The sequence below is a fragment of the Micromys minutus genome (assembly GCF_963924665.1).
Source record: "Micromys minutus genome assembly, chromosome: 18".
NCBI classification, from domain to species: domain Eukaryota; kingdom Metazoa; phylum Chordata; class Mammalia; order Rodentia; family Muridae; genus Micromys; species Micromys minutus.
The window spans coordinates 30,974,311-30,987,247 of record NC_137953.1 but is presented as its reverse complement, the minus strand read 5'-3'; the positions used below and the strand labels follow the sequence as shown (position 1 = coordinate 30,987,247).

Here is a 12,937-nt window from a genome sequence, read left to right as displayed (position 1 = left end):
GCCATTACTGGCCCAAAGCAATGGGTCAATCAGTCTGATATGAAAACTTCAAAACTGTGAGCAAAATAACCATTTTCTCTTTTAAGCAGCTTGTCTCAGGCATTCATGGCAGGAAGAGGAAGCTAACAGTTATAAATAATAGGCTGCAGTGATAGTCTGGTCAAGATATAACTTAGCTGGGACTAATTGCCAGGTAGAAGAGAAAGACTGGATAGATCCTGAAATAATTGAGGGGTGGAATTGGCTTATTCTTTTGTCTTAAGTTTCTGCTTCAACCTTGTAAGCTTGTATGTGTTTATGTTAGTCTCATGCTTTCTCCCTAGCCTTGTTTCCTCCTTTCTCTTTCTCCTCCTTGTTCTCTTTCTCCCCATCCTCCTCCTCTTCTCTGCCTCCTCCTCCTTTTGAACTCATAAACTTAGCTGGTGTTCTAATAGGAATCTTGAAAGGAATAGATAAGTAAGTAAAGCTAAGCAATCAATCTATGTTCTGTCATCTTTTGTGTATTGAATGTCATTTGGGAATATTAGTTTGAATATTTTTATGTTGCTGTAATGGTGTTACATACTTTCTAGTGGCTTTTTTTTTTTTTTTTGGTTGACAGCTCAAGAAACCCCATATATTTTTAGTTTTCTACATTTTCTATTTTAGTAAATTTTATAACTTAAATCCTATTGGAATATCTACGTTTCATTCCTTTCTTAATAATTTGAAAAGTATTGTCATCTTTTTTATATTAGTGATTCTTATTACAAAATCTCCCTCAATATATCTGAAATGACTTATATAGTATAATTTGATGATTTTCTCATATCTGAACATCTTACTTTATGTTTAAGTGGCTATTACTACTATTTAAGGAAAGTATTGATTTTTCTCTATTGCTCTGATGTATAGTCACTTTGGAAATTCTCATAATGAAGTAGCTATTAGTTGGCATATTTTAATTGCAATGTAATCACCTGATTTCTATTTGAGTAGTCTGTTACTTATGTATTCACTAATTTCTTATCTGTTTTTTTATCTCATCAGAAATGCAGCAAGTTTTGGAAAACCTTACAGAGCTGCCCTCATCTACAGGAGCAGAAGAAATAGACCTAATTTTTCTGAAGGGAATTATGGAGAATCCTATTGTGAAATCACTTGCTAAGGTATATTATTTTTAAGATTACTGAATGACTTTGAGAAATGCTTTTATGGAAATCTTTTTAGTGGTCACCATTTTGGAATTTAGTTGATATACTTTTCTGCATAGTTAGCAAAGGACACTTGTCACATGTTAGACAAAGATAAGGTTTACTGCCTTTTTATTCTTCCTGTAGAGACAAATGGATTTTAGCTTTTGTCCCAGTACCTTAAAGTTTAGATTTTTTTTCATAACCCTGATATTTTAAATGTATTTTCTTAATCAGTTCTGGAGCAAACTCACTACTAACTCATTTAATATGCACCTTTTTACAACCATATTTGTGGTTTTGTTTACTTTCACTTACAATTTCTTGATAGTATTTGCTTCTGTGTATTTATTGCCTGTTTCATACCTGCTGGCCCATGCCCAGAGTTGCTCTGGGTGGTTTTTACGTCCAGAAAGCTATTCTGATGCCCCCCAGCCACTCTCCTGTATGATCTGCCTTCTCCTTTCCGCTTTGCACTGCCAGAATGCTGGTCTCACCTCTGTGGGTTTGCTTGTTTTTGCTTTCTTTTTCATCCCTTTTTGTGTTTTAAGACTTCTGATGATACACAGGAGAGTATGTACTTCAACATTCCAACCTGCCCTGTGCTTTACTGTGTTGAGGTACAGCCTGTGTTGTTGGAGTTAAGTAGGGGCTATTTGAGCCTAGTCTATAAAGGGTGTGCCTTGGGCTCCTGTTGGGACAGCAGTTCTTTTACTCTTTTCTTAATCTCATGCTGTCCATTGCTACTTTTTATTGTCCCTGATCTCATGTTTAAGGCTTTTAGGTGGATTTAAAACTTTTAATAATGCATAAGACCTTTTATAGCATGCTTGTAGTTTCCAAAGGTCTTTAACTTACACTAGAGTAAATGACAGAGATAAGGGTTAGAACAGGTAGTCTAACCTTGTCTAACTTCTATGAGTGAAAAATGGGTTGGTTTGTGTCACCTATGATGAGCTTTCAAAGGATCACCAGATCATTACTCTTAGCTATTGAAATTGTTAGTTTACTTTGGAACAGATAAGGAGCAACTGTATTCTCTTTGATTAAAAATAAAGACTGGGCAGATAACTCAAGAGGGTGCAGTGCTGTGCCAGTATGAGAACCTGAATTTAAGTGTGTGAGTCTCTCTCTCTCTCTCTCTCTCTCTCTCTCTCTCTCTCTCTCTCTCTCTCTCTCTCTCTCTCTCTCTCTTTCTCTCTCTGTGTGTGTGTGTCTGTCTGTCTGTCTATCTATCTCTGTCTGTCTCTGTGGGGGGGGCGTGTCTATATGTGCATTTGTGTGGTGGGTGTCAGTGTGTGTCTGTGTTTGGATAGTGTTTGTGTGTGTACTGTGTGTGTGTACTGTGTGTGTGTGTTTGATCCCAGTGCTTCTGTGGATAGGCAGCAAAGATGTGATTCCTCAAACCTTATTAGTCTATAATCCTGGCATAAGAATCAGCAAAAACCAGAGACTCTTTCAAATAAGGTGAAAGGCCAGGACTGGTACCCTAGGTGGCTTCTATACTTGCTCTATAGCAGTGGGTATCTCTCTCTTGTTTTTTTTCTCTTTCACACACAGTATAGGTACACAAAAGATGAAAGAAGAGAATAATATCCAACATTCTAGCATATTCTTAGTAAATAAAAAAGTAGTGGTAAATACTCCTACAACATAAAGAATTGCCAAGTGAGGAGGGAACTTCTAAGTAGGTAAGTTACAGCAATCTGGTACTATCATAACAAGTAGGAAATTGAAAGGAAAAGCAAATCTAATTGACATTTTAACATTCAAATACAATATTTGAAATTATCTCATTTGATAGATTTAAGTATTAGAAGACTAGATACAGAAGGAGAGAATTGGCAAATTTGAAAATAGATGAACAGAAAAATCCCAGGTAAAACTCATAGAAAGTCAAATCAAAATACAGAACAGAGATGTGAGATGCACACAAGCTCTAATATGTGTACTTTTCATCCCAGACAAGGACAGGGAGAAGGTAGAAATGATTTTAAATGTGCTAACAATACTTGAAAATAGGTGAATGTTAAGTCTCAAAGAAACCGAGGATAAACTGGTTACTGTTGAACACAGCAAGATGGATTCTGGCTACCAGGTTGTCCCAGCATCTCTCAGCATTGCAGGTTTGTGTTACAGTCATTCCGGCTGGCATACCTTGCCACCTACCCTAAGCCTTTGCAGCCCCTGAGCATTCCTTCTCTTCTGCCTGCTTCTCTTCTCTATATAACTCAGCCATTTTGGCTACATGGCCTCTTGTCCTCTTTGTCTCCTGGTCTCCTACCTCTCATGGCTGCTGGTTCCCTCTTGTCCTTGCTCTCTCTTCCTCTCTATCCCTATTCCAACCCCTCCTCTCATAGCCCGGTTCAGTCTGGACCCTTCCATGTACCTGTGGCCGTTTTCCCTCATACCTATAATACACCTTCTCAGACATACCTTGGAGTAGTTCTGTCCTTGTTTATTCATTGAGTGATAGAAACTGACAGATTCAAAGGGCTAGGTGAGAAATAAGAAAACATTTCTAAGTCTTGAAACTTAAATGCAAAGGAAAAAAATTAAAGCAAATAGATGAGAGAGAAGAAAGACTGTAATAAAAACTGGGTAATAGTAAAACAAGAATTCTGAAGTTTCTAATTAATATTTGAGATTACCTTTTCAGGTAACAAAAGGGAAACATCAGCAACCTTGATTAATTTTCAGAAAAACAGCCTGTAAATAGTAAATAAAATATTTTTTCCAGACCAAGAAAATTAATCTTCATTTAGTTTAAAAAATGTTTTAGAGAAAGTTCTCTTGACAGAATGACAAAGGAAAAGGATTGTTGGTGAATAAACATAAGGTGTGCCTTTAAGAAGCCATGCTGTCATATACCACACTGCACACCTGTGAGTGTGAGTGTGATGGCTGCAGAGTAGAGAGAGACTTAGGTGTACTGCCCACACTTGGAAAACCAAAGTCAAAGTCATCTGCAGAAAAATCTCCAAATAGAAATCAAATACCATGCCTTAGTTGGGGTTTCTATTGCAATAATAAAACACTGGCCAAAACTGACCGGGGAGGAAAGGGTTTGTTTCATCTTATACTGAGGCCACAGTCCATTCCTGAATGAAGTCAGGAGCAGAACCTGGAGGTGAGAGCTGAAGCAGGCCGTGGGGACTGCTTTCCTGGTTTGTTCTGCTGGGTTCTCAGCCTGCTTTCCTAACCCAGGACCACTCGCCAAGTGCTAGTCCCACCCAGTGTGGGCTAGCCCCATATCAGTCATCAGTCGAGGACATGCCCCACGAGCTTGCCTCCTGGTCTCTTATGGAGGCATTTTTTGCAGTTGAGGTTCCTTCCTCTAAGGAGCAAACTCTAGTTTGTGTCACACTGACAATAAACGAATAAGGACAGCTAGTAAAGAACAGTGAGTGAAGGAAAGAATCACACTGAGTGCAGAGATGAACATGCATGACGAAACATGTGCCACAAAGCAGAACTTAAAAGGCCTGTGTTAGAGAATAGCACGACCCAAATGAGCAAGTGTAACACAAAATATACAGATGTGACAATAAAAATGTGCTGTACAAAGATGAAGAAAAATAATACAGTGTAGGATGGTATATTGATAAAGTCAGTATGCCTCCAGCTACATACAAATTACTGCCTGAGTGAGTGGAGAGGGAGGGCACACATCACAGCCACAGACATGGTTTCGAGGATAGTGAAGAATGTATGATCCAAGGCTGGAGAGATGACTCAGCTGTTAAGAGCACGCACGGACTGCTCTTCTAGAAGACCTAGGATTGATTCCAGGCATACAGATGGTGGCTCACAACATCTATAAATCCAGATCCAGGGGAATGGTTATTTTCACAACATTAATTTGACCATTCCATGAGCATTGGTTCTCTTTCCATTTTCTAGTGTCTTTCTTCAGAGATTTGAAGCTTACATTATATGGGCCATTTAACCTTCCCAGTTAGCCTTATTCCTAGGTGTTTTATTGGTTTTGCTGAGATTGTTAATGGGAGTGTATCTATGATCTCCTCTTCAGTGTGTTTGTTTTGGTGTAGAAAAGCTACTGGTTTTTATAAGTTTACTTTTACCCTGACACACTGATGAAATTGTTAGTTGTTGCCAGAAGTTTTCTGGTAGAATTGTTATGTACAGAGTCATTCATATGCAAATAGGATAATTTAGCTTTTTACTTTGATATTTGTAACCCTTTAATTTCCTTTTCTTACCTTTTTTGCCCTGGCTGTTGCTTCGGGCACTGTATATTGAAAAGGAGTGGGAATAATGTCTGCTGAAGGTTTGTGGGATATAGATTTTATTATGTTGAGACATGTTTCCTCCAGCCCTACTCTCTAAGACGTTTTACCATTAAAGCATCTTGGACTTTGCCAAAGGCCTTTTCTGATTCTATTGAGATGATCCTTTGTTACAGGTTCTGTCTGGTTTAACTTTGGTATTTTGGATAAATCAAGAAATTCCACTTTTTAAAAACAGACTTTTCAACTTAATGGAGTACAGGTTTTTAGAGTATTCCCATATAATACTATATATGTTTCTTGGGTAAATGTTGTAATGAGTCCCTGTTGATTGCTGATTTTGTTAATTTAGATCATTTCTTCCTCTGTTTTGGTTAGTTAGGGCAGGGTCTTTATTGGTCATGATTATTTTCTCAGAGAATCAGATCTTGAATTAATTGACTCTTTGTTTTCTTTATTTCTATTTAATTAATTTCTGCTTTAATTTTTATTATTTCTTACAATATGCTGAGTTTGGGCTTGGTTTTTGATTTCCTTCTTGATTTCAACTTTGAACCATTCCTCATTCAGTAGTGAGACACTTCATCTCCAGCAGTGTATATATATACTCACTGCAGTTTTGTGTGCTGTTCATTGTAAGCTTTATTCCATAATGGTTAGATAAGATATGTGGAATTACTTTCATTTTTCAGTGTTTGTTAAGGTTTGTTTGATGCCCCAGCACATGGTCTATTTCAGAGCTTCCATGTGCTTCTGAGTAGATTGTCTATTCTTTGGAATTTAGGTGGAACATTCTGTAGATTGCTGTTGGGTTCACTTGATATCAGGTGTTTAATTCTAAGGTTCCTCTTTATTTTTTATTCAAAGACCTATCTCCTGGAGAAAGTGTGATGTTGGAATGACCTAAGATTATTGAGTTTATGTTAACCTCTGTCTTCAGTTACATTAGTGTGCTCTTTATGAAATCTGGGTTGCTAGTGTTTGTTGCATGTATGTTAGGCATTGTGGTATTTTCTTATGTAATGATCCCTTGATTAGGATCTAGTACCCGTTTTTTTTTTTTTTTTTTCCTCCTGTTTAGTTTTAGTTTGAAATCTTATTTTGTCAGGTATTAGGATGACAATGCTTGCTTCTTGATTCCATTTGCTTGAAATAAGTTTTTCTGTCTGTTCACTTTTAAATGGTACCTTGTCTTTAAAGCTGAATTTTCTATAGATGATATGTAAAGTTATTTTTGAAATGTATTTGTTAATTGTGGTCATCATGTTACTTTATTTCATAAAGTTTCGTTTGTTTTGTTTATTTTGGTATTAAAGGACTAACAAGTTTGAGGGAATTCTCTCTTGTTTTTGGGATTTTTTAAAAAATTATTTGTTTTATTTATGAGTACTCTATAGCTAGCTATCTTTAGATACACCAGAAGAGGGCATCAGATCCCATTACTGATGGTTGTGAGCCACCATGTGGTTTCTGGGAATTGAACTCAGGACCTCTGGAAGAGCAGCCAGTGCTCTTAACCGCTGAGCCATCTCTCCAGCCCTTGTCTTGATTTTTTTTTTTTGTTGTTGTTGTTATTTGTTTTTATTCTTTATTTGACCTGGGATTGTGGACTTCTTTCTTTGGTTATGTGTTAGTTGTAATAATCTCACCATCCTTAAATTGGAGCAGTGCTGGAGATGCCTGACCTGAACTAGGCCAAGTTAAGCTTTGGATGAGCTGTTTAATTGGACCATGAAAAGATGGCTCCCAAAGTACAGGATTAGAGCTAGTCCTGTAACTGCAGATATGGCAGCAGGCAAAGGAAGGATTGGAGAGGAAAGGAGTTGTCCTTCAATCAGAGGTGGCTCTCGAAGAAAGCAGGTTTGAAAGCCACAGTAAGTAGGACTCTGGGTGTAGAGATGGCTGTAGGTGGTTGGGTAGGAAAGTTGGGGGATGAGGAAGGGAAGACGGGACTTACCCATGTCTCTAGTTCATTTCCTGTTGCCTTGAAGACATCATGACCAAGGCAACCTACAGAAGAGAGAGTAGATTGGGATTTACAGTTACAGGGTAAATCCGTGGCCATCTTGGCAGAGATCATGGTGGCAGGCAGGCAGATATACTGGAGCAGCAGCCTGAGAGCTTACATCTGATTCACAAACAGGCAGAGAGAGGGAGGGGGGAGAGAGAAAGAGTGTGTGTGTGTGTGTGTGTGTGTGTGTGTGTGTTTGTGTGTGTGTGTGTGTGTGTGAGCTGAGAATGGCATGGACTTTTCAAACCTCAAAGTTCACTCACAGTAATGCACCTCTTCCAGCAAGGCCATACCTCCTCTAATCCTATCAAAACAGTTGCTCTAACTAGGACTAAACATTTAGATGTATGAATGCACATGAATATTTATGTGTTTTGATGCAAACCACACCAGGACAGGTGGTTCCTGGACAAAGAGGATTATTGGTCCTGGGAATAGAACTAGGCTTGTGGCATATACACTCTCTCTTTTAAAATCCAATTTTCTTACATGCCAGGCTAACTGTTCCATCAGCATAAAGAGATTTCTAGTTTCCATTTCCCATCTCCCTAGAGAGGGCTAGGATTATAAAATTGTGTAACATCCAAGTGAGATGTTGATATGTGTGAAGAAGTGCCACTATACCTTTAACTCAGGATACTCCTCAATGAAAGTGTTCCCCTGCAGATTGTTACCCTGCCTCCTTAATTCAGCTGTACACCATAGACCTGCCTTCTTTATTAACTGGGGAGCAAACCATGACTCGGGGTGTATATTCAAAACAACCCCTTTCCTCTACAAATTGCTTTTGGTCATGGTATTTCCTCACAGCATGAGTTAATCTTAAGTAATACACCATCTAATGATGTGAAAACTTGTAATCTGATTTATATATATTTGTTTCAATCCTTTAGTTTTTTTAAACAATGTTTTATAGATTTATAAATTTTCTGTGTTTTTTGAAATGTATTTAAATGTTTTTTTGGTGCTATTATGAATGTTTTCTTAAATTTCATTTTTAGATTTCCTTCCTAATATATAAAAGGTGATCTAATCTGAAGCCTTGCTAAACTTGTTGGTTTAATAGTTTTTACTGGACCCCCTTGGGATTTTCTAAATATGAGACCATGACATGTGAATAAAAATAGCTTTGGTTCTTTTTTATTTCCCCTCCATTCTGAATATCTTGCATTCCTTGACTTACTGCACTGACTAGAACCCTCCAGTACAGTACCCTGAACAGGAAGGTGCCACTGCTTTGCTGGATCTCAGTGGGCAGCGTCTAGTCTCACCAACAGATAGGGTGGAGTTGGGGGCCTCTGTTGTGTATGATTCTGTGTCACAACCTCAAGACACCTGGATTCTGGGTAAAGTTAATGTCATGTTTCTCTGGGTGAATATACCATAGAATTTTTCTATGTCAGGTGTCTGGTAGATTGTTTATATGACCTTTGTGTCATAAATTATGCTATTATATATAATCCTTCTGTGTCTCATATTTATATATCTTTAAGGCAAATTTTCAGAAAAATCCTTTAATTTTGTAGTAGGTGATTAAATCCTACAGTTTGCTCACATGCATTTTTTGACTATGAAATGTGCAAGAATGCCTGTTCCCCATGTGCTCACTAGCTTGGTCTAGTACCAGGAATGCTGAGAAGAGAAGAAATATTTTTGTATAGTTTTTTGTACTTCTCTTATGCAAGTAATTATGTCTCTTCATTTCTTTAGAAGTTTTAATTTCCCTTCCTGTAAATTTTTTTTTGTTTATATTTTTAATTAGCTGGTCAGTTAGTTTGTAAAAGGCCTTTATATAAAGAGAAATTCGCCTTTTACCAGTAAAAGGCTTGTATCTTGACTCTAGATTTTGTGTCATGACATTGCTGATTCTTAATGAGAAGTGTTTTAATGTTTAGTTACATAAAATTAGACATTTTTGCATGTGATTGGAAGCTCCTTAATTTTGTGTCTTATGTAGAAAGTTAATCCAACTCCATCCTATCTGTTGGTGAGACTAGACGCTGCCCACTGAGATCCAGCAAAGCAGTGGCACCTTCCTGTTCAGGGTACTGTACTGGAGGGTTCTAGTCAGTGCAGTAAGTCAAGGAATGCAAGGGATATTCTGTGGGCTTTTCTTTGTTTTGTTTTGTTTTGTTAAGGTACATACATTGAGGGGGCTATCCTAACCAAAGTATGAAATCTCAGACCTGCTCAAGAACTTCCTTATCTGAATTGGTGTTTTATTTAATTTTTCATTGCTAGATATTAAACCCAATATGCATTAAGAAAGGATATTACCACTGTGCTGTATCCCTAGCCTAGACTCTTAAACATGGAAAACAGTAGCTTCAGGGTTCTATATCTCCTGCGCCATGCTTTTTGTTTTTGTTTTTGTTTGGTGTGTGTGTCTATCTGTATGACTAAATTTTGTTTTCAAGATGGAACCTCTTTGTAGTCCAGGCACTGGCTTCAAACAACCGAACTGCTCTCCCAGATTTCCTAGAACTTTAATTAAAGACATGTACCTGATTTACTTCCTCTTTTAAGTCATTAAAAATATTAACATGCATAATGATTATATTTTTATTCTTTTTTATACTTTATCATTTGCTTTACTAAAACATAACACTATGCAGAATTCAAGTCTCTATTTGACACCTAGTTGGTGACTAGAGGATATCACATGATCTTTATGTAACATCTGTCCTGTTCATTGTTTTAAAGCAGTAATTATAAAGAGTATTTCAGTGTTTAGAGACCAAAATCATCATAATTTATGGTATTTTTATAAATTCCATTTATTGCCTGTGATTAAAATATTAAATATGGCTTTATTAAATTAAACATTTTTTTATATTTCTGTGGACATGTGAACATGCTCTAGTGCTTTTGTGGTGGTCAGAGGGTACTTTTTAGGAGTCGGTTTTCTCCCGCTATGTTGATCCCAATGATAAAACTTAAGTTGTCAGGCTTAGCAACCGGTACTTTTACCTGAAGTAACCACCTTGCCTACCCTCTAAGTATTATCTTTTAAAACTAAGAAATTATAAAGCCGTGTAATATCAACTAGAACAAAACACATTGGCAATATTACTTTAATTCTCTCTCATCTTTTTAGGCTCACGAGAGACTTGAGGATTCAAAATTAGAAGCTGTCAGTGACAATAACTTGGAATTAGTGAATGAAATTCTTGAAGATATCACTCCTCTGATAAGTGTGGATGAAAACGTGGCAGAACTGGTTGGTATACTCAAGGAGCCTCACTTTCAGGTAACCTCTCCACGTCCTCTTCCCATCGCTTCCTCCTTGAGAGGCTCACTTCCACATTGACGTCATTCAGTGCTATATAGGGTCTGCTTTAGAGACCTGTTAAGTTCTGGCTCAGGTATTCTAATATCCTGAGGTTAAAGGAATGTAAACACACATAGATGGTTGTATACAGTACAGAAATATATGGTATTTGCCACAGAAAGAACTTTGGCTTTTCCTTTGCATTATCAGTTAGCCCTGACTCACCATCAGACCACACCCTAGGAAACATTCTCCTCACTCTGATGATGTCACTGCCTTGCTTTCTTTGTTTGCCTTTTATTTCTTTAGTATTGGGTGAGGGGCATACACCATAGCAGATATATGGAGGTCATAGGAAGAAAAAGATTTGGCAGCACAGAAAAAGAAAGTGTCGACTGTTTTTCCTGCAGTCTTTTGTCTTCAAAATTAGATAATAACACTTTTGATTTTTTTTTTTAAGCCATGTTATGAGAGGCTAAGTAATGGAACTTATGTAAGGCACTGTGAAGTATTTGACTTTTATCTTGAGGGCACTGGGAAACCTTGGGGCCAGGATATACATAGGAATTAACAGTCCATGTGGGATTCCCATCACCATCCTGAATGTGGTGGTGCTCAGCTGAAGACACTAAGCTTAGTGTCCTACTTCCTGGTTTTATCTGGTTGATTTTATGATGGGTTATTTACTTTTGGAAGTTCTGATTAAAGAACTAATGACTCTCTTCTCAAACACACGACTTTGAACTTGAGTGCATCTTAAATGATGAAGCAAGATGAGTCTCAGAAGATGTAGAATACCTGATTTCCTACCAGTGTTGGTACTGAAATTGTTACTTTGATTGCAGGCTGAGGCAGTCTTTCCTTCCTTTGAAATCCCCTCAGGTGGGAGGTAATTTAGAGTATTGTTAGTTTTATGTTATGTTTTGTTCTGCGGGGAAGGTGTTACTTGTTTCTTTGTTGGGATAGGTCTGGTTACATAGCACATGCTGACCCCTTTCACCCTTCTCCCTACCTCAGCCTCCACAGTGCAAGCATTATAATCATGTGTCACCATAGCAGGCTAACATTGTACTAGTGTTAGCTTTCTTACAGCTGCTTACCGCTAGATCAGTGGTTCTCAACCTTTGGGTCTCAATCCCTTTTGAGGTTTAATGACCCTTTCAGGGTTCTTCTATGACCATGGGGGGGGTACATTTACATTATGATTCATAACACTAGCAAAATTACAGTTATGAAGTATGACTTCATAGGTCACCATGACAGGAGCTGTATATTAAAGGGTCATAGCATTAGGAAAGTTGAGAACTACTGCTGTACTTAAACACAAATTAATAAGCCTTGTCTAAATCAATATTTTCATTAGAGATTGCAAAATAACATTTTTCAAATGGTCTCATCTTACATATGAGCTGGCGTTGTTCTGTGAACCCAGAGTTTATCTTACACTGGCCTTCTACCCTGTGACTTTCCTACTGGAAAAGGTAGCAAAATGAGGAGTGCTATTCTTCACCTTGTAGTCCTTTTCTTTGCTAAATAGCTTTATGCACCTGGGTGGGTTGGGTTTTTTTTTCTCTAAATGTGGAGTTTGAATTTTCTATAATAGTTACTCCTCCCAGCATTCAAACTAGCCTAACTTTAGCCAGTCTTTTTGTGTACAAATCTGGAGCTCCTGAAAATTCTTGACCAGAGAGATAAAATTATATTAATAGTGTTTCATGTAGTCACAGGAGCAGAAAACTGTGCCTCAAAATAGAAGCCCAGGTTAGAGCTTTTAATAGCTTCCAATATTTTTAGGAAAACCTCTTATAGAGATTTCTAAGTTTTTTCCTTTTTGAATTTTTTATGTGTGTATGTATGTGTGTTTGCATGTATGTTTCACCTGTGTACATATATGCAAAGTTTTATGGTCAAAGTCTGATGTATGTTTTCTTCAGTTACTCCCCTTCCTCTTCCCTCCCCTCCCTCCTACCCTCCCTTCCTCCTCTTAGTGCACCACTCTTTATACACACACGAGGACTCTCACACAGGGTGCACCACTCTTTATACACACACGAGGACTCTCACACAGGGTGCACCACTCTTTATACACACACGAGGACTCTCACACAGGGTGCACCACTCTTTATACACACACGAGGACTCTTACACAGGTCTTGAGCTTGGGGTCAAGCCCTTGACTTCTCTGTCATCTTTCTAACACAGTTTTTACGTTTATTTTCCAGTATCTTGTAAA

At 37.7% G+C, this 12,937-nt stretch overlaps 1 protein-coding gene across 5 annotated transcripts in view; it reads left to right on the top strand.

The window, feature by feature from the left end:
- PALS2 (protein associated with LIN7 2, MAGUK p55 family member) overlaps nt 1–12,937 on the top strand; it is a 79,650-nt gene that overhangs the window by 30,287 nt on the left and 36,426 nt on the right. For all 5 annotated transcript variants that reach the window (XM_080932460.1, XM_080932459.1, XM_080932463.1 and 2 more), the window contains exons 2-3: nt 1,030–1,148; nt 10,531–10,683. In XM_080932460.1, coding sequence (XP_080788586.1) covers nt 1,032–1,148; nt 10,531–10,683 — 270 coding nt within the window. In that variant the 5' untranslated portion in view covers nt 1,030–1,031. The remainder of the gene's footprint in view (nt 1–1,029; nt 1,149–10,530; nt 10,684–12,937) is intronic.